We start from the raw sequence: 21,786 nt of genomic DNA on the forward strand, positions 1-21,786 counted from the left end.
TATGTATATAAAGGTATATACAGTATAGGTATATATGTATGTATATATGTATATAAAGGTATATACAGTATAGGTATATATGTATGTATATATGTATATAAAGGTATATACAGTATAGGTATATATGTATGTATATATGTATATAAAGGTACATACAGTATAGGTATATATGTATGTATATATGTATATAAAGGTACATACAGTATAGGTATATATGTATGTATATATGTATATAAAGGTATATACAGTATAGGTATATATGTATGTATATATGTATATAAAGGTATATACAGTACAGGCATAATGTGATCAAACTTTCTTGTTCTTGTCAAAAGTCTGTAATGTATCGGGCAATCACTTACTGGAACAGACTTCCACAATATCTGCTATCAATCACCAGCATAGTGGGCTTTAAGAATAAACTAAAAGGAGAAGTATTGCGTGAAGAGATTATTTTAGATTGTACCTAATGTCATGACTGTTTTTATTGACTATTGAGTATTTTATTGATTATGGGATAAACAGCGGTGCGGCGTCTTCAGTAATGCGGACGTTGTACCGATCCGTTGTGGTGAAGAAGGAGCTGAGCCGGAAGGCAAAGCTCTCAATTTACCGGTCGATCTACGTTCCCATCCTCACCTATGGTCATGAGCTTTGGGTCATGACCGAAAGGATAAGATCACGGGTACAAGCGGCCCAAATGAGTTTGGGTCTCTCCCTTAGAGATAGGGTGAGAAGCTCTGCCATCCGGGAGGAACTCAAAGTAAAGCCGCTGCTCCTCCACATGGAGAGGAGCCAGATGAGGTGGTTCGGGCATCTGGTCAGGATGCCACCCGAACGCCTCCCTAGGGAGGTGTTTAGGGCACGTCCAACCGGTAGGAGGCCACGGGGAAGACCCAGGACACGTTGGGAAGACTACGTCTCCCGGCTGGCCTGGGAACGTCTCGGGATCCCCCGGGAAGAGCTAGACGAAGTGGCTGGGGAGAGGGAAGTCTGGGTTTCCCTGCTTAGGCTGTTGCCCCCGCGACCCGACCTCGGATAAGCGGAAGATGATGGATGGATGGATACTTTTTCGTCACTTATTGTTTGTCCTTGGTACACTAATGTGTATATTTTAGGCCATTGGTTCTTTGTTTTATTTTTGCAAAAATGTAAACAGTATATCTATTTTTATATCGTTATTTTTATCTTTGGTATGAAAATTATCATGTAACAACATTTATTAGTATTTTTTGGTTCTTTGCTGTTGCTATTTTTGTATTAGGACAATTTATTATTGGATCATGCTGTACTGCATTTGAATCGTTTGTTCTGTGGTTGTGTGATGTTTTTTTGCCTGGACCCCAGGAAGAATAGTCTCCACTGCGGTGTAGACTAACGGGGATCCTTAATAAACTAATAAACCGTGTGTTTGTGTGGCTAAAGGCTAAAGCTTCCCAACTCCATCTTTACTGTGACTTCTCCGATATTCATTGAACAAATTGCAAAAGATTCAGCAACACAGATGCCGTTAAAGCAGACGACTTTTAGCTGTGTGTGTGTGTGCAGAGCTCGTACTTCTTAAAAACCCGTGACGTCTTGCGTACACGTCATCATTACACGACGTTTTCAAGACGAAACGCCCGGGAAATTTAAAATTGCAATTTAGTAAACTAAAAAGGCCGTATTGGCATGTGTTGCGATGTTAATATTTCATGTTTGATATATAAACTATCAGACTGCGTGGTGGCTTTCAGTAGGCCTTTAAATGACTCCCGCCTCCTGGTGGTAGAGGGCGCTAGTGGTCCTTCTTGCGACTACTCGGCTGCAGAAGAAGTAACGATGAGTGACGTGATATGTGCTAGGAACGGATTTGACGCAGGGGGTGCACGACTACTCTTAAGCTGGCTATGTAAACAACTGGGCTGAAATAAAGCATGTTCCAGTCCTAAATACCCAGTGTATTATTTATACAATAAAGAGACCACCCACGGAGCAGAACGGGAGGGGGAGTTGTCCGAGGATAATTCTGTCGTCGCCCGCACATGAGGAGCCGAGCTAACTGATAGCAGTTTTCTAAACTGGACTTTAAATCGAAGCAGGAGGTAATAAAGGAAGATCTCCATCGAGACAGAGACTTTTAAAACTGAGGAAAGATAAGGAAGACTTCTATAAACAAGTTATCGATGCTTTTGATCAGAAGGGATCTGGCATGGACTTCATTTATAAGTAAAGGTAAGACCATCATTTTTTTTTTTTTTCTACCGCTTATTCCCTTGTGGGGTCGCGGGGGCCGCTGGCGCCTATCTCAGCTTCAATCGGGCGGAAGGCGGGGTACACCCTGGACAAGTCGCCACCTCATCGCAGGGCCAACACAGATAGACAGACAACATTCACACTCACATTCACACACTAGGGCCAATTTAGTGTTGCCAATCAACCTATCCCCAGGTGCATGTCTTTGGAGGTGGGAGGGGCCTATCCCCAGGTGCATGTCTTTGGAGGTGGGAGGAAGCCGGAGTACCCGGAGGGAACCCACGCATTCACGGGGAGAACATGCAAACTCCACACAGAAAGATCCCGAGCCTGGATTTGAACCCAGGACTGCAGGACCTTCGTATTGTGAGGCAGACGCACTAACCCCTCTTCCACCGTGAAGCCCGTAAGACCATCATAACGTTTTTTTTTTTATTAAATGCGCTTTTCATCCTTACATCACACTCAAATTTTTACCACATGCATTTGGTAAGTGCCAGAGTGAGAAGAGGTTTTAAATTAATTCAGGGAAATACGGTAATTTTGACCGAGTACAAGACGAATTATGATAAAAGTTGTGAACTTATAACAAATACGATATTATTCTTCTAATTATGAGAATCACAACTAATTGATGTGCATTTTGTACACGTTGAGAACAGGAAGTGGACATATGTCAGTAGTTGCTTGGAAGCGGGAAAAGGGAAGGGTTAGATAAGCATTGCCGGCAGTAAGTCGGACACGTTTCCAGGCTGTCCGTTGTCAGCCATTCTGTTCAGAACTTTGAGGGACACAAGTTCTAGGTGCAGTCAGGGCGTTGAGGGGTTCCGGTTTGGTGGCTGCAGGATTAGGTCTCTGCTTTTTGCAGGATCTTTAGCTCTCACTGGATCGGTTCGCAGCCGAGTGTGAAGCAACTGGGATGAAAATCAGCACCTCAGAGTCCGAGTCTGTGGTTCTTGCCCGGAAAAGGGTGGAGACCCTGCCCCAAGTGGAGGAGTTCAAGTACCTGGGAGTCTTGTTCACGAGTGAGGGAAGAGTGGATGGTGAGGTCGTCGGCGTCTTCAGTAATGTGGACGCTGTATTGAAGAAGGAACTGAGCCGGAAGGCAAAGCTCTCAATTTACCGGTCGATCTACGTTCCCATCCTCACCTATGGTCATGAGCTCTGGGTCATGACCGAAAGGACAAGATCTCGGGTACAAGGGGCCCAAATGAGTTTGGGTCTCTCCCTTACAGATAGGGTGAGAAGCACTGCCATCCGGGAGGAACTCAAAGTAAAGCCGCTTTGAGGTGGTTCGGGCATCTGGTCAGGATGCCACCTGAACGCCTCCCTCGGCACGTCCGACCGGTATGAGGCCACGGGGAAGACCCAGGACACGTTGGGAAGACTATGTGTCCCGGCTGGTCTGGGAACGTCTCGGGATCCCCCGGGAGGAGCTGGACCGAGTGGGTGGGGAGAGGAAAGTCTGGGCTTCTCTGCTTAGGCTGCTGCCCCCGCGACCCGACCTCGGATAAGCGGAAGAAGACGGATAAATAAGCTTTGCTTCTACCGACTCCTTTTTGGACACATTGTAAAGAAAAATGAAATATGTGATGAATCGAAATGAACCTTAACCAACTGCAAAATTAAACTGAATCATGCAGCTACTGCCATCAATCAGTCTTTTTCATCAGCACTAATTATGATTTTTTTTTTTTTTTTGTCTTGCAATCATCGACGGTAAACTAAATACCCGCATTAATTGTGGCGTTGGTAATTAACAACTATAGGAGTTTTCTCCCGTGTGTGTCCTCATGTGTCGGGCCAGGTTACCCTTTTGGGAACAGCTTTTCCCGCAGACTGGGCAACTAAAAGGTTTTTCCCCCGTGTGCGTTTTCATGTGCTCCACCATGAACACCTTCCGAGCGAACCTCTTGTCGCAAACCGAGCAACTAAAGGGTTTTTCCCCGGTGTGCGTTTTCATGTGCGACACCATGAACATCTTGCGGGAGAACCTCTTCCCGCACATTGGGCAACCGAAGGGTTTCTCGCCTGTGTGCGTTCTCATGTGCAGGATCACGTAGTCTTTGCGGGAGAACCTTTTACCGCAGACGGAGCAGCCGAAGTCTTTCTCCCCCGTGTGCGTCAGCGTGTGGACGTTTAAAGAGACCTTTTGTGCGAACGTCGCGCCACAAAGCGAACAACGGAAGGGCTTGTCTCCGGTGTGCGTCCTCATGTGCCGGGTCAGATTGCACCTCTGGGCAAACGTGTCGCCGCAGACGGAGCAAATAAAGGGTTTCTCGCCGGTGTGCGTTCTCATGTGCGACGCCAAGATCGGCCTGTCCGCGTACTCCTTGCCGCACACTGAACAGCTGAAGGGTTTTTCCCCCGTGTGCGTTCTCGCGTGCCTCGTCAAGTTGCACTTCTGAGCAAACGTGTCGCCGCAGACTGAACAGATAAACGGCTTTTCGCCGGTGTGCGTGCGCATGTGTTGCGTGAAAGCGCTCCTAAAAGTGTAGGTTCTGGCACAAACTGGGCAGGTAAAACGCTCTTTTCCCGTCTCCTGCTCCGAACACTTGTCGCCGGTTTGAGTTCCTGCATCCCCTTCGCCGTCCGCGTCCTTGCTCAAAGGTTCTTGGGTGCCGTCCTCGTCTTCAGCCTCGCTGTCTGAGAGTGAAACTGGGAAGTTGTCGCCTTGTGGCTCGTTTTCGGCCTTCACGGACACAACAGTCGGATCGGCCTCCTCCGGCCCCAGAAGACGCCCTCCTGCCAAATTGATACAGTGTTCCTGCTCCTCCTCTTTGATGTGGGGGGGCTGTGGATCCTCCTCCTGCTGCAAAGTGGAGTGGCCCCCCTGCAACTCGGAGGGACGCCCTTCAAGTTCTGCCGTACACAAGCAACAAACACATGTCAAATATTGTGAAGTTGTCACATTGTGTAAATGCTAAATAAAAAAAGAACACAACGAATCCTTTTCAACTTATATTCAATGGAATAGACTGCAAAGACCAGATATTTCATCTTCACACTTAGAAACTTTGTTATTTTTTGCAAATATTAACTAATTTGGAATTAGATGCCTGCAACATGTTTGAAAAAAGCTGGCACAAGTGGCAAAAAAGAATGGAACGTTGAGGAATGCTCATCAAAGACTTATTCGGAACATCCCACAGGTGAACGGGCTAATTGCGAACAGGTGGGTGCCATGATTTGCTATAAAAGCAGCTTCCATGAAATGCTCACTCGTTCACAAACAAGGACGGGGCGAGGGTCACCACTTTGTCAACAAATGCTTAAGCAAATTGTTTAAGAACAACATTTCTCAAGCAGCTATTGCAAGGAATTTAAAGAACTCACCATCTACGCTCCGCAATATCATCAAAAGGTTCAGAGAATGTGGAGAAATCACTCCACATAAGCCATGATGTTACGCACCTTGGATCCCTCATCAAAACGTGACATCAGTGTATAAAGGATATCACCACATGGGCTCAGGAACACTTCAGAAAACCACTGTCAGTAACTACAGTTGGTCGCTACATCCGTAAGTTAAAACTCTACTATGCAAAGCCAAAGCCAATTATCAACAACACCCAGAGACGCCTCCACTGGGCCCGAGCTCATCTAAGATGGACTGATGCAAAGTGGGAAAAGTGTTCCGTGGTCTGACGAGTCCACATTTGAATTTGTTTTTGGAAACTGTGGACTGTCGCTTTCTGACAGTCGCTTCAGGATACGCCGTTTTTTCGGGCGGTCTTATTTACGTGCCTCCACTTGGACAGCTTCTTCTCCCCGTCATCTTTGTTGTAGCGGTGTAGCGTGCAAGGACGGGAGTGGAAGAAGTGTCAAAAAGATGGCGCTAACTGTTTTATTGATATTTAGACTTTACTTCAATCAATAACGGAGCAGCATCTCCTCATCTGTGGCTCACGAGTGCAACAACAACAACAACACCCGAAATGTGTCCCGTAAAAAAACGTCCGACCGGAACTCTAATAACTAAAGTTCCGTGGGTAAATAATGTCAACTCACTAGACCGGTATGTTTTAGTACTTTTATGGCAAGTTTACTTGCAGATATACGTAAGAATTTTACACTACTTTATATTAGAAATGGCAACAGACTACCAAGGCGCAAATTTATTTTATGTGTGACTGCCATCACATGGCAGTCTACACGTATCTGTTATGTGTGACTCCCATCGTACTGCAGTCCACACATATCTGTTGTGTGTGACTGTAATCATATTGCAGTCTACACATATTTCTAATGTGTGACTGACATTTTATTTCAGTCTACACGTATCTCTGATGCGTGACTGCCATCATACTGCAGTCTACATGTATCCCTTATGTGTGACTGCCATCATATTGCAGTCTACACATATCTCTTATGTGTGACTGCCATCATATTGCAGTCTACACATATCTCTTATGTGTGACTGCCATCATATTGCAGTCTAAACCTATCTCTAATGTGTGACTGCCATTTTATTTCAGTCTACACGTATCTCTTATGCGTGACTGCCATCATATTGCAGTCTACATGTATCTCTTATGTGTGACTGCTATCATATTGCAGTCTACACATATCTCTTGTGTGACTGCCATCATACTGCAGTCTACATGTATCCCTTATGTGTGAATGCCATCATATTGCAGTCTACACTTATCTCTTGTGTGACTGCCATCATACTGCAGTCTACATGTATCACTTATGTGTGACTGCCATCATATTGCAGTCTACACATATCTCTTATGTGTGACTGCCATCATATTGCAGTCTAAACCTATCTCTAATGTGTGACTGCCATTTTATTTCAGTCTACACACATCTCTTATGCGTGACTGCCATCATATTGCAGTCTACACCTATCTCTAATGTGTGACTGCCATCATATTGCAGTCCACACGTATCTCTTATGTGTGACTGCCATCATATAGCAGTCCACACGTATCTCTTATGCGTGATTGCTGTCTACTGGTCACACTTATTACACCATGTACCAAAATAAAATAGCTTCGAGGTCGGTAAGCACGACCAGGATTATTCCGTACATTAAGCGCACCGGGTTATAAGGCGCACTTTCGACTTTTTGAGAAAATGAAAGGATTTTAACTGCGCCTTAGTTATATATTTTAGATTTGTAAATGTAACTTTGAGCAAGTTTCAAGAGTCCGGACCAGAGTTTGTAGCAGAACTGCTCAAAACGAAGTTCAGCATCGTCACAATAAGCCTTTATTTTGTAGTATTGTCCCCAGGTGTGTAAAAAAAAGTGAAAAGTAGTGAGCAGGCTAACTGGATGACGTCATCCCACCTGTGACGTGAAGCCTGCTCAAGGTAAACAGTAGTGAGCTGGCTAACTGGATGACGTCATCTCACCTGTGACGTGAAGCCTGCTCAAGGTAAACAGTAGTGAGCTGGCTAACTGGATGACGTCATCTCACCTGTGACGTGAAGCCTGCTCAGGTAAACAGTAGTGAGCTGGCTAACTGGATGACGTCATCTCACCTGTGACGTGAAGCCTGCTCAGGTAAACAGCCTCCAGTTGTTGTCGATGTCGCTCCTTCTCCTCCCGCGTTCGACAAAGTTCCTCCTCGTACGACGCCACGGTTCTTTCGAAGAGCGCGAATATGTCGTCGGCCGCCGCCATTAGTCGCTGTTGGACCAAATATTTCAACATTTTGCGAGGTTTTAGTGCAACTCCGTCGCCCTTTTCGTCGTCGCCTTCGCGCCTTTGTCTCGTGACCGGACTTCCGTTTTTTACGTCTTCCGCCAAGGCTTTACGGCAGCCAACCGGCACGCATGACGTCATGCTGCCGCTGAGGGGAAAAAAACTCCCAAAAAACTCGAGCCTAAAAAAATACAAAAATAATAAAAAATAACTGCTTCCTTTATATAGTAAGGAATAATGTGTACTTGTTTTGAAAATGTACAAAAGACGTGTTTATTTTTATTTTCAGACTGTTCAAACTACTAGATTGTCATTGCGATAGTTTGATAAATGTTGTTGCATTCTACATTCGTCCGGCAGATGGCAGCAAACATAAACACATGCCTCATAAAAAAAACAAAAAACAAAAAAACACCTCGATCCTATTCAATATTGCAACAGATCTTTTCGCCTAAATTAAAAAAAAAAACAAAAAACTTAACTTTACAGCAAACTACCAATCAAATTCATAGAAAATGACAATAAATTTGACGTTGTTTTTCGTGGCATATTACAGTAGATTGAGGAAAACTACTACCGTTTGTTTTTTTTGGCGTTACAATTCTTTACGGCAGCCAACCGACACGCATGACGTCATGCTGCCGCTGAGGGGGAAAAAAACTCCCCAAAAACTTGAGCCTAAAAAAAAAAAAAATAATAAAAAATAACTGCTTCCTTTATATAGTAAGGAATAATGTGTACTTGTTTTGAAAATATACAAAAGACGTGTTTATTTTTATTTTCAGACTGTTCAAACTACTAGATTGTCATTGCGATAGTTTGATAAATGTTGTTGCATTCTACATCTGTCCGGCAGGTGGCAGCAAACATAAACACATGCCTCTTAAAAAAAAAAACAAAAAAAAAACCACCTCGATCCTATCCAATATTGCAACAGATCTTTTCGCCTAAATTAAAAAAAAAAAAATTAACTTTACAGCAAACTACTAATCAAATTCATAGAAAATGACAATAAATTTGACGTTGTTTTTCGTGGCATATTGAGGAAAACTACTACCGTTTGTTTTTTTGGCGTTACAATTCTTTACGGCAGCCAACCGACACGCATGACGTCATGCTGCCGCTGAGGGGAAAAACAACTCCCCAAAAAATTCGAGCCTATAAAAAATAAAAATAAAAATAAAAATAACTGCTTCCGATATCTAGTAAGAAATAATGTGTAATTGTTTTGAAAGTGTACAAAAGACATGTTTATTTTTATTTTCAGACTGTTCAAACTACTAGATTGTCATTGCGATAGTTTGATAAATGTTGTTGCATTCTACATTTGTCCGGCAGGTGGCAGCAAATATAAACACATGCCTCGTAATAATAAATAAAAAAAAATAAAAAAACACCTCGATCCTATCCAATATTGCAAAAGTATCATACTTTCCCCAAAAAATTTCAGTTTAAATTAAAAAATAAATACAAATACTTAACTTTACAGCAAACTACCGATCAAATTCTTAGAAAATGACAATAAATTTGACGTTGTTCTTTGTTGCATATTACTGTAGATTAAGGAAAACTACCGGGTTTTTTTTTTGCGTTAAAATTCTGTTGACTGAGCTGCCACTTTTTGGACTGTAAAATCTACGGTTGTTGTTTTAAACGGTGTAAAACGGTAGAAGGGTTGGGGGCTAAATTGCCAGAATAAAAAAAAAGAACTGTTTTTCCATGAGCAATATAATGTTGTGAAAAACAATGTAAATTTTACACAAAAATTCTGGCCAGCTTTTTCTGTAAAAAAAAAAAAAGAAAAACAAAGGACAGTGCTACTGTTTTTCCATTTTCCGTAAAATGTTGTTAAACAGCAACAAAAAAACACACTATATTTGATCTATATACCGTATTTCCTTGAATTGCCGCCGGGGCGCTAATTATTTTAAAACCTCTTCTCACTCCGGCACTTACCAAAGGCATGCGGTAAATTTAGGCCTGCGCTTAAAAAGCACATTTAATAAAAAAAACGTTATCATGGTCTTACCTTTACTTATAAATGAAGTCCATGCGTAGCTCCTTCTGATCAAAAGCATCGATAACTTGTTTATTGAAGTCTTCCTTATCTTTCTTCAGTTTTAAAAGTCTCTGTCTCGATGGAGATCTTCCTTTATTACCTCCTACTTCCATTGAAAGTCCAGTTTAGAAAATGGTTTTATTTTAGATATGTAATCCTCCATGTTAAAAGTGCAAGCGAGAGGAAAAAAAAAACGCTTGCTGCTTGTTGTCACTTCTTCTGCAGCCGAGTAGTCGCAAGAAGGATCACTAGCGCCCTCTACCACCAGGAGGCGGGAGTCACTTAATGACTATTATTTGACACACGCAGCTACGGTATATTAATAAAACATAGCTGCTGACTGTTCTTTTTAGCATATTCAATAGCTTGGACCTTAAATCCTACTGAATAGCTCTTAGTATTATTCCCTTTATGCGATTTCAAATGATTGAAATCAGCCTCCTCCATTTTGAAAATGATGACAGGTGAAGTGTCACTCGTGACGTGACGAGTTTGACCCGGCGGGAATTCTAGGCATATGCTAATTATTTGGCGAAACGAGTTTGACCCGGCAGAATATCGAGACATGCGCTAATAAAAATAATATTTTGCGAAACAAGTTTGACCACGTGTTAATCCTGAGCCGGCGGTAATGCTAACCATGCGCTAATTATTTTGCGAAACGAGTTTGACCCGGCAGTAACCACTAGGCCACTGAGTAGAGAGAACAGACGCATTTTGGCGTCAATTTTTACGGTTTGTCCCTCATAATGTGTATAAAATAATAGGTGTATAAATGACACAATATGTTACTGCAGACTAATTAGGAGTCTTTGTTTGTTTACTTACTACTAAAAGACAAGTTGTCTAGTATGTTCAACATTTTATTGAAGGACTAAATGACAATAATAAACATATGTTTCATGTACACTAACATTTTTTCTTACAATAAAGACAATTATCGTGGCCCCTTTAATTAAGAAAAGTACCGAAAAGTATTGAAAAACATTTTAGTTCCAAACTATTGTTATTGGTACAACCCTAAACACAATCCAAACAACCTTCCCTAGTCATGGTGCAAACAAAAAATGCAAAATTGTTGATACGTGTGAACGTTGCGGATATGATGAAACATGTTTACAGTTTGTCCCTCATAATGTGTAGAAAATAATAGGTGTATAAATGACACAATATGTTACTGCAGACTAATTAGGAGTCTTTGTTTGTTTACTTACTACTAAAAGACAAGTTGTCTAGTATGTTCAACATTTTATTGAAGGACTAAATGACAATAATAAACATATGTTTCATCTACACTAACATTTGTTCTTACAATAAAGACAATAATGACATTTTTTGCGGCCCCCTTTATTAAGATAAGTACCGAAAAGTATTGAAAAACATTTTAGTTCCAAACTATTGTTATTGGGACAACCCCAAACACAATCTAAACAACCTTCCCTAGTCATGGTGCAAACAAAAAATGCAAAATGCAAAATTGTTGATACGTGTGAACGTTGCGGATATGATGAAACATGTTTACAGTTTGTCCCTCATAATGTGTAGAAAATAATAGGTGTATAAATGACACAATATGTTACTGCAGACTAATTAGGAGTCTTTGTTTGTTTACTTACTACTAAAAGACAAGTTGTCTAGTATGTTCAACATTTTATTGAAGGACTAAATGACAATAATAAACATATGTTTCATCTACACTAACATTTTTTCTTACAATAAAGACAATTATCGTGGCCCCCTTAATTAAGAAAAGTACCGAAAAGTATTGAAAAACATTTTAGTTCCAAACTATTGTTATTGGGACAACCCTAAACACAATCCAAACAACCTTCCCTAGTCATGGTGCAAACAAAAAATGCAAAATTGTTGATACGTGTGAACGTTGCGGATATAATGAAACATGTTTACAGTTTGTCCCTCATAATGTGTATAAAATAATAGGTGTATAAATGACACAATATGTTACTGCAGACTAATTAGGAGTCTTTGTTTGTTTACTTACTACTAAAAGACAAGTTGTCTAGCATGTTCAACGTTTTATTGAAGGACTAAATTGTTTTTCGATTGCAAAAAAAAAACATGTTCAATGTACCCTAGGATCTTTTGTTAGAATAAAGCCAAAGAGGACATTTTTTGTGGACCCCTTTATTTGAAAAGTACTGAAATGTATCGAAATACATTTTGATATTTTGATACCAGTAACGGTACTAAAATATTGCTATTGGGACAACCCTTGTATATTGTTAAGTTGCGGCTTTATATTATTGTGTGGTATTGTTTTCATTTGTAGTGGCTTTTACAATAGTGCTGTAGCTGAAAGTTTTTGTGTCGTAAATAACGATATTGTCTCGCGGCGCTTGCTTTCGGTATGACCTTTCTCGACCATCGTGGGTGTCCGCCATTTTTGTTCGGATTACCCCACAGACAGGCCGGCAGACTTAAAACTCCATTTGAAGTCTGCAGTTCTTAAATCCAATGTTTTCTTTTTTCTATTATCAATCAAACTAATATTGCCTTTTAAATCAATGTTGGACCAATACCAATCTTCCGAAAGGCAAATTTGCCGAGCGCATATAAATATACTTGCAATGTAGGAATATAAATCCATTTACTGACATGTCGATCAATCCTTACACTACGACTCGTTAGTATAGTAGAATGAACTGCGTTATAACACTCATAATCTATTCAATTCAGGGACGGCGTGGCGCAGTGGGAGAGTTGCCGTGCGCAACCCGAGGGTCCCTGGTTCAAATCCCACCTAGTACCAACCTCGTCACGTCCGTTGTGTCCTGAGCAAGACACTTCACCCTTGCTCCTGATGGGTGCTGGTTGGCGCCTTGCATGGCAGCTCCCTCCATCAGTGTGTGAATGTGTGTGTGAATGGGTAAATGTGGAAGTAGTGTCAAAGCGCTTTGAGTACTTTGAAGGTAGAAAAGCGCTATACAAGTACAACCCATTTATTTATTTTTATTTAATTATCAATTATCGATCTCAAGGCGGACACTCTAACCCAGGTCTGGGCAATTATTTTTAATCGGGGGCCGAATTTAGAGAAAAAAATGTGTCTGGGAGGCCTCTATATCTATTGTGAGGAAAACTAATACAAAACTTGACAATAATGTCTGATTGAAAGCTAGAAATGTTATGACGGACTGCCTTAAAAGCGGAATGGAATTTCATTTTTTCTACGACTGATAAAACCCTGAATATTGAGAACATATGAACATGTGAAGTGAAGTGAATTATATTTATATAGCGCTTTTCTCAAGTGACTCAAAGCGCTTTACATAGTGAAACCCAATATCCAAGTTACATTTAAAGCAGTGTGGGTATCACTGGGAGCAGGTGGGTAAAGTGTCTTGCCCAAGGACACAATGGCAGTGACTAGGATGGCACAAGCGGCAATCGAACCTGCAACCCTCAAGTTGCTGGCACGGCCACTCTACCAACCGAGCTATGCCGCCCCCTCACACCCCCTCTCAATCCACATATTTTCCTATCAAGCCAAACGCAACAGAAGTGCAACAAACACAGCAAAATATGAACGTGAAGGGTACAAAAACCAAAAACATCCACAATCTGATATATGTGATATATCACTAAGCCAGGGGTAGTGAACCTATGGCTCGGGAGCCAGATGTGGCTCTTTTGATGACTGCATCTGGCTCTCTGATAAATCTGAGCTGATGTTGCTTAACACAATAAGTAATGAATAATTCCACTTATAATCACAGTATTACACAAATTGGTATGTCAGACTCAGCCCTGTCTTGGTTTAACTCTTATCTTACTGATAGGATGCAGTGCGTCTCCCATAACAGTGTGACCTCGGACTATGTTAAGGTAACATGTGGAGTTCCCCAGGGTTAAATTAAACAATGGATGTCCGCTAACTTTTTGCAACTCAACGCCATAAAAACGGAAATGATGATTATCGGTCCTGCTAGACACCGACCTCTATTTAATAATACAACTTTAACATTTGACAACCAAATAATAAAACAAGGTGACTCGGTAAAAAAATCAGGGTATTATCTTCGACCCAACTCTCTCCTTTGAGTCACACATTAAAAGCGTTACTAAAACGGCCTTCTTTCATCTCCGTAATATCGCTAAAATTCGCTCCATTTTGTCCACTAAAGACGCCGAGATCATTATCCATGCGTTTGTTACGCCTCGTCTCGATTACTGTAACGTATTATTTTTGGGTCTCCCCATGTCTAGCATTAAAAGATTACAGTTGGTACAAAATGCGGCTGCTAGACTTTTGACAAGAACAAGAAAGTTTGATCACATTACGCCTGTACTGTATATACCTTTATATACATATATAGATACATATATACCTATACTGTATATACCTTTATATACATACAGATATACCTATACTGTATATACCTTTATATACATATATACATACATATATACCTATACTGTATATACCTTTATATACATATATACATACATATATACCTATACTGGCTCACCTGCACTGGCTTCCTGTGCACTTAAGATGTGACTTTAAGGTTTTACTACTTACGTATAAAATACTACACGGTCTAGCTCCAGCCTATCTTGCCGATTGTATTGTACCATATGTCCCGGCAAGAAATCTGCGTTCAAAAGACTCCGGCTTATTAGTGATTCCTAGAGCCCAAAAAAAGTCTGCGGGCTATAGAGCGTTTTCCGTTCGGGCTCCAGTACTCTGGAATGCCCTCCCGGTAACAGTTCGAGATGCCACCTCAGTAGAAGCATTTAAGTCTCACCTTAAAACTCATCTGTATACTCTAGCCTTTAAATAGACCTCCTTTTTAGACCAGTTGATCTGCCGCTTCTTTTCTTTCTCCTATGTCCCCCACTCCCTTGTGGAGGGGGTCCGGTCCAATGACCATGGATGAAGTACTGACTGTCCAGAGTCGGGACCCAGGATGGACCGCTCGTCTGTATCGATTGGGGACATCTCTACGCTGCTGATACGCCTCCGCTTGAGATGGTTTCCTGTGGACGGGACTCTCGCTGCTGTCTTGGATCCGCTTTGAACTGAACTCTCGCGGCTGTGTTGGAGCCACTATGGATTGAACTTTCACAGTATCTTGTTAGACCCGCTCGACATCCATTGCTTTCGGTCCCCTAGAGGGGGGGGGGGGGTTGCCCACATCCGAGGTCCTCTCCAAGGTTTCTCATAGTCAGCATTGTCACTGGCGTCCCACTGGATGTGAATTCTCCCTGCCCACTGGGTGTGAGTTTTCCTTGCCCTTTTGTGGGTTCTTCCGAGGATGTTGTAGTCGTAATGATTTGTGCAGTCCTTTGAGACATTTGTGATTTGGGGCTATATAAATAAACATTGATTGATTGATTGATATTAAAAATAATGTTCAAACTATAAATTATTCTCATGCATTTTTAATCCGTCCATCCGTTTTCTACCGCACCTGTTCAAGAAGTTGCGTCAATGGTAAGAAGTTATTTATTTATTATTGGTTGGTGTGGGGCTTGCCCTCCTAGGGGTTCTTCAGACCCCCAAGCACCGACATCAGAGCCTGTTTCAGGGTTATAATATTGTTTTATTTTTCAATAAATCTCTCAGTTATTTTCCAGCAATTGTATTTCCAGCCCCAAACCCCGTCTCCCATCCTGGCTGCTGCTTATAACAGAGCGACAGGTGATTAGATAAAAAGGCCCAGGTGGGCCGTCTATGCACCTGTCGCTGCAGGCCCGCAGGCCACGCCCCCCTGCACAGTTAGCTTCAGAATAACAATGTTATCACAAAGAATACGAGACCTATTATACTCTAGAAATGTTGGTTTTACTTAAAAATGCACGCGTTTAGTTGTGTTCAGTGTTAAAAAAAATATTATATGGCTCTTACGGAAATATATTTCAAAATATTTGGCTTTTTGGCTCTTTCAGCCAAAAAAGGTTCCCGACCCCTTCACTAAGCTTTAGAACTTTCTTGTAAAAAAAAATCTGCTTCCACGTCTGTCCCTGACACCCACATTTCAGGCTCTGGAAACACTCCCCGCCCACACTGCTTGGTGCCTCGTTTGAGCTGCTGTGACCTAGATTACCATAGTAACTACTAGGGTTGTACGCAGAGGTGGGTAGTAACGCGATACATTTACTTGAGTAACTTTTGGGTTACATTGTACTTCTACGAGTAGTTTTTATGCAACATACTTTTACTTTTACTTGAGTATATTTATAGAGAAGAAACGTTACTTTTACTCCGCTCCATCTATCTACATTCAGCTCGCTACTTTTTTTTTATCGATCTATAAATGTATGTTTTGGTTAATGACAGAGCTTCAAAGTAGAATCCACGCAAGCCTGCGTTTCACCAATCAAATGCAGTCACTGGTGACCTTGGACCAATCAAACAAAGGCAGGCGGTCACATGACCCGACTTAAACAAGTTGAAAAACTTATTGGGGTGTTACCATTTAGTGGTCAATTGTACGGAATATGTACTGTACTGTGCAATCTACTAATAAAAGTTTCAATCAATCAATCAAAAGTGTAAAGGAAAAAAGGCACTTTTTATTTCAACCGTACTTCCCGTCAAAACCCTAAAGACTGATCGCACAGTTCCTGTCTTCACAATAAAAGCGCCGCTCCATCGCGCCTGCGTTAGCAAAATAAGAGTCTCCGAAAGCCAGCGCAAACAAGCTAGCAAGCTACGGAGTTTGCCGCCAATGTATTTCTTGTAAAGTGTATAAAAACGAATATGGGAGCCAAAAACCAACGACTTTCATGTGGTATTAGACAGAAAAGAGGAACTTTTTTTCTCCTCCATTTGAAAACGTGGACATTATCAGCACTATACTGTCCGATTCCAATCAATGCAAGTCATCAGAATCAGGTAATACACCAACTTATATTCTTGTCTTCATGAAAGATAGGAATCTATATGTTAAACATGCATGTATATTCATTAAAACACCTTTAATATTTCAACAAAAACGGCAAAATAAAAAACTATAAATTATATACTGTATATATAAATGTATGTGTATATATATATATATATATATATATATGATATGTGTATATGTATATATGAGGTAGATAACCCCGACTTGGTCATTTATTAAGTAATTGATAAAGGTTGAAAAACTTATTGGCCTGTTACCATTTAGTGGTCAATTGTACGGAATATGTACTCTACTGTGCAATCTACTAATACAAATTTTAATCAATCAATTAATCAATCAAATCAATGAATGCCTACTGAGCCTATGGTGCTGTTAAGTGAAGTGAATTTTTGTGAAGTGAATTATATTTATATAGCGCTTTTCTCAAGTGACTCAAAGCGCTTTACATAGTGACACCCAATATCTAAGTTACATTTAAACCAGTGTGGGTGGCACTGGGAGCAGGTGGGTAAAGTGTCTTGCCCAAGGACACAACAGCAGTGACTAGGATGGCACAAGCGGGAATCGAACCTGCAACCCTCAAGTTGCTGACACGGCCACTCTACCAACCGAGCTATGCCGGTTGGTAGAGTTATTGTGGCTTAATGTGCCATTTTTAAATTTTATTTTAATGTACTATTATTTAATATATATTATTGTTTTAGTTGCTTAAGAGATATTCCTGGCTCTGAATTTGCTCATTGCTATTTTTATGTTTTTGTGCATTATTTGTTGCCGTAATCAGGTTACTCATCAGTTACTCAGTACTTGAGTAGTTTTTTTCACAACATGCTTTTTACTTTTACTCAAGTAAATATTTGGGTGACTACTCCTTACTTTTACTTGAGTAATACATCTCTAAAGTAACTGTACTCTTACTTGAGTACAATTTCTGGCTACTCTACCCACCTCTGGTTGTACGGTATACGGGTATTAGTATAGTACCGCATTACAAATGAGTCATATTCGGTACCATACCGCCTCTGAAAAGTACCGGTCTGCCACACCCTAATATTTTTTGTTAAAAATGGAGTGGAAAATTTCTGTCCTGGGGTTACCTCTAAACCGAATGCATTGGGAAGGACACGACATAAGAGGTCAGGTCACCCTGACCAAGTGCTAGTTCTGTTGTTGGGGTGACATTTCAACATTGGACAGTTACATAAGTTGTTATACCACATCCGGGCCATCAGGGAGCGTATAAATAAGAAGGGAAGACCAAGCCTGATGTGCGCTCTTTCTTAATTCCTTCACGAGGGTTCACCATCTTTCGTCTCTGGAGACACTGTCTGTAATATTATTGATTCAATCCAACTTTGTACCATCTGACTATGAGTAAATAAACTCCTGTAACGGCATAGCTCGGTTGGTAGAGCGGCCGTGCCGGCAACTTGAGGGTTGCAGGTTCGATTCCCACTTGTGCCCTCCTAGTTACTGCCGTTGTGTCCTTGGGCAAGACACTTTACCCACCTGCTCCCAGTGCCACCCACACTGGTTTAAATGTAACTTAGATATTGGGTGTCACTATGTAAAGCGCTTTGAGTCACTTGAGAAAAGCGCTATATAAATATAGTTCACTTCACTTCACTGTAACAAATTCTCTATTGTTCCTGTTTAAGATTCGGACTTTTCTACGACATAAAATTGGCATCAGGAACAGGATGACGCCCCGGGTTCAATCCCCGACTTTTCCACTACATAAAATTGGCGTCACGAACAGCCATTTTTTCTGGTCCCTTTTATTTAGAAAAGTATCGAAAAGTACCGAAAAGTATCAAAATAATGGTATCAGGACAACACTAGTCACTAAAATATCATACAAAAGCGCGGAATCCAACCATTGGGATATGTTGTAAAGTTCATTACTTAAATTAGAAAACATGAGTGCACTTTCCATCTGTGAATTGTGAGTTATATTTATATAGCGCTTTTCTCTAGTGACTCAAAGCGCTTTACATAGTGAAACCCGATATCTAAGTTACATTTAAACCAGTGTGGGTGGCACTGGGAGCAGGTGGGTAAAGTGTCTTGCCCAAGGACACAACGGCAGTGACTAGGATGGCGGAAGCGGGAATCGAACCTGCAACCCTCAAGTTGCTGGCACAACCACTCTACCAACCGAGCTATACCCATCCATCCATCCATCCATTTTCTACCGCTTATTCCCTTTCGGGGTCGCGGGGGGCGCTGGCGCCTATCTCAGCTACAATCGGGCGGAAGGGGGGTACACCCTGGACAAGTCGCCACCTCATCGCAGGGCCAACCGAGCTATACCGCCCCACAAAAAAAAAAAAATTACTTGGGAATGTCCGGCGGGCCAGATTGAAAAGTTTAACGGGCCGCATGTGACCCCCGGGCCTTACTTTGCCCGGGTCTGCTCTAACCACTAGGCCACTGAGTACATAATAGAGCTCAAAAAAAGTCTGCGGGCTATAGAGCGTTTTCCGTTCGGGCTCCAGTACTCTGGAATGCCCTCCCGGTAACAGTTCGAGATGCTACCTCAGTAGAAGCATTTAAGTCTCATCTTAAAACTCATCTGTATATTCTAGCCTTTAAATAGACCTCCTTTTTAGACCAGTTGATCTGCCGCTTCTTTTCTTTCTCCTATGTCCCCCCCTCCCTTGTGGAGGGGGTCCGGTCCGATGACCATGGATGAAGTACTGACTGTCCAGAGTCGAGACCCAGGATGGACCGCTCGTCGGGACCCAGGATGGACCGCTCGCCTGTATCGGTTGGGGACATCTCTACGCTGCTGATCCGCTTGAGATGGTTTCCTGTGGACGGGACTCTCACTGCTGTCTTGGAGCCACTATGGATTGAACTTTCACAGTATCATGTTAGACCCGCTCGACATCCATTGCTTTCGGTCCCCTAGAGGGGGGGGGGTTGCCCACATCTGAGGTCCTCTCCAAGGTTTCTCATAGTCAGCATTGTCGCTGGCGTCCCACTGAATGTGAATTCTCCCTGCCCACTGGGTGTGAGTTTTCCTTGCCCTTTTGTGGGTTCTTCCGAGGATGTTGTAGTCGTAATGATTTGTGCAGTCCTTTGAGACATTTGTGATTTGGGGCTATATAAATAAACATTGATTGATTGATTGATTGAGTCCCACATTGGGGGAAATGGAGAAATGCTGGAAAGGGAATTGGGTCACTCCCCCTGGTGCCGCTGAACGTGTGTCCGCAGAAATGCCTTCGATGAGAAACATTTACCACAAACCGGACAGCGAAAGGGTTTTTCTCCCGTGTGTCTTCTCATGTGCTTGTTCATATTTTTTTATGCCACGGTAAGATTGATATATTATCATGTGTTGCAGCCGGGCAAAATAGCGGAAATGTGCTCAAAGCTGAGCCTAACATTGAACCGAATGAAGCAGTGTGACTATTCAATGCCATTGCTGTTTGCAAACGTGTCTCCATTTGTCTTGTTTTGCACATTTCTTCTTTTATTTCTTACTTAAGTTACAGCCCTCAGTGACATGGAACAGCACGGATTGATTCACAGCGTATTTGTGCTTGTCAACTGCATAATGTGATATAAATACACCAAACTTCACTCATTTATGAACTAAATTGTTCCACATTAATATAATGATAATACATTGAAGGGAAATTATGCATATCTAGCCTCATAACTGTGGCTATGATAAAGAAGGAACAAAAAGACAAAAGTTCACTTTTTTTGCTCTCACCGAGGTAGCCGGACAACTTAAGTAGACAACGGGAATAATACAGCAAGAAATGCATACAACCATGTTGTGTAAAAACTACAAAATCATTCATATTAACTCAGCTCTAAGTTGCGGAAAAAGGTTACAAAAGATACATTCCATGACCTTCACAGTACAAACAAGTCCAATAATGTAACCATTTTAATACCATGAACCAATACGACAAAATGTAACTTGTTTGCTTTCACTGAGGTAGTCAGACAAGTTGTATTAGACGGTATTTATATTATTCACAAGTGAATAATGTTGTATAATAGACTGTATTTACATTATTCACACGTGAATAATGCTGTATAATAGACTGTGTTTATATTATTCACATGTGAATAATGTTGTATAATAGACTGTATTTATATTACTCACATGTGAATAATGTTGTATAATAGACATTTTTTATATTATTCACATGTGAATAATGCTGTTTAATAGACTATATTTATATTATTCACATGTAAATAATGCTGTTTCATAGACTATATTTATATTATTCACATGTGAATAATGCTGTATAATAGACTGTATTTATGTTATTCACATGTGAATAATGCTGTTTGATAGACTGTATTTATGTTATTAACATATGTGAATAATGCAGCATAATTGACTGTCTTTATATTATTCACATATGAATAATGCTGTATAATAGACTGTATTTATATTATTCACAAGTGAATAATGTTGTATAATAGACTGTATTTATATTATTCACAAGTGAATAATGTTGTATAATAGACTGTATTTATATTATTCACATGTGAATAATGCTGTATAATAGACTGTATTTACATTATTCACATGTGAATAATGCTGTATAATAGACCATTTTTATATTATTCACATGTGAATAATGCTGTATAATAGACTGTATTTATGTTATTCACATGTGAATAATATAAATACAGTCTTTTATACAGCATTATTCATATGTTAATAACATAAATACAGTCTATCAAACAGCATTATTCACATGTGAATAACATAAATACAGTCTTTTATACAGCATTATTCATATGTTAATAACATAAATACAGTCTATTATACAGCATTATTCACATGTGAATAATATAAAAATGGTCTATTATACAGCATTATTCACATGTGAATAATATAAATACAGTTTATTACACAGCATTATTCACATGTGAATAATGCTGTATAATAGACTATTTATATTATTCACATGTGAATAATGTTGTAT

At 40.8% G+C, this 21,786-nt stretch overlaps 1 protein-coding gene across 1 annotated transcript; it reads right to left on the reverse strand.

Moving 5' to 3' along the window:
* Window positions 1–308: 308 nt before the first annotated feature.
* LOC133554001 (zinc finger protein 501-like) lies at window positions 309–8,029 on the reverse strand. The gene is made up of 2 exons (XM_061902323.1): window positions 7,726–8,029; window positions 309–5,097 (listed from the first exon to the last, which is right to left on the reverse strand). Exons 1-2 carry the CDS (start codon window positions 8,027–8,029, stop codon window positions 3,992–3,994), a joined length of 1,410 nt encoding a protein of 469 aa, XP_061758307.1. The 3' UTR covers window positions 309–3,991.
* Between the last annotated feature and the right edge of the window lie 13,757 nt (window positions 8,030–21,786).

This window comes from Nerophis ophidion, linkage group LG06 (genome assembly GCF_033978795.1).
Source record: "Nerophis ophidion isolate RoL-2023_Sa linkage group LG06, RoL_Noph_v1.0, whole genome shotgun sequence".
In the NCBI taxonomy this organism is placed as follows: domain Eukaryota; kingdom Metazoa; phylum Chordata; class Actinopteri; order Syngnathiformes; family Syngnathidae; genus Nerophis; species Nerophis ophidion.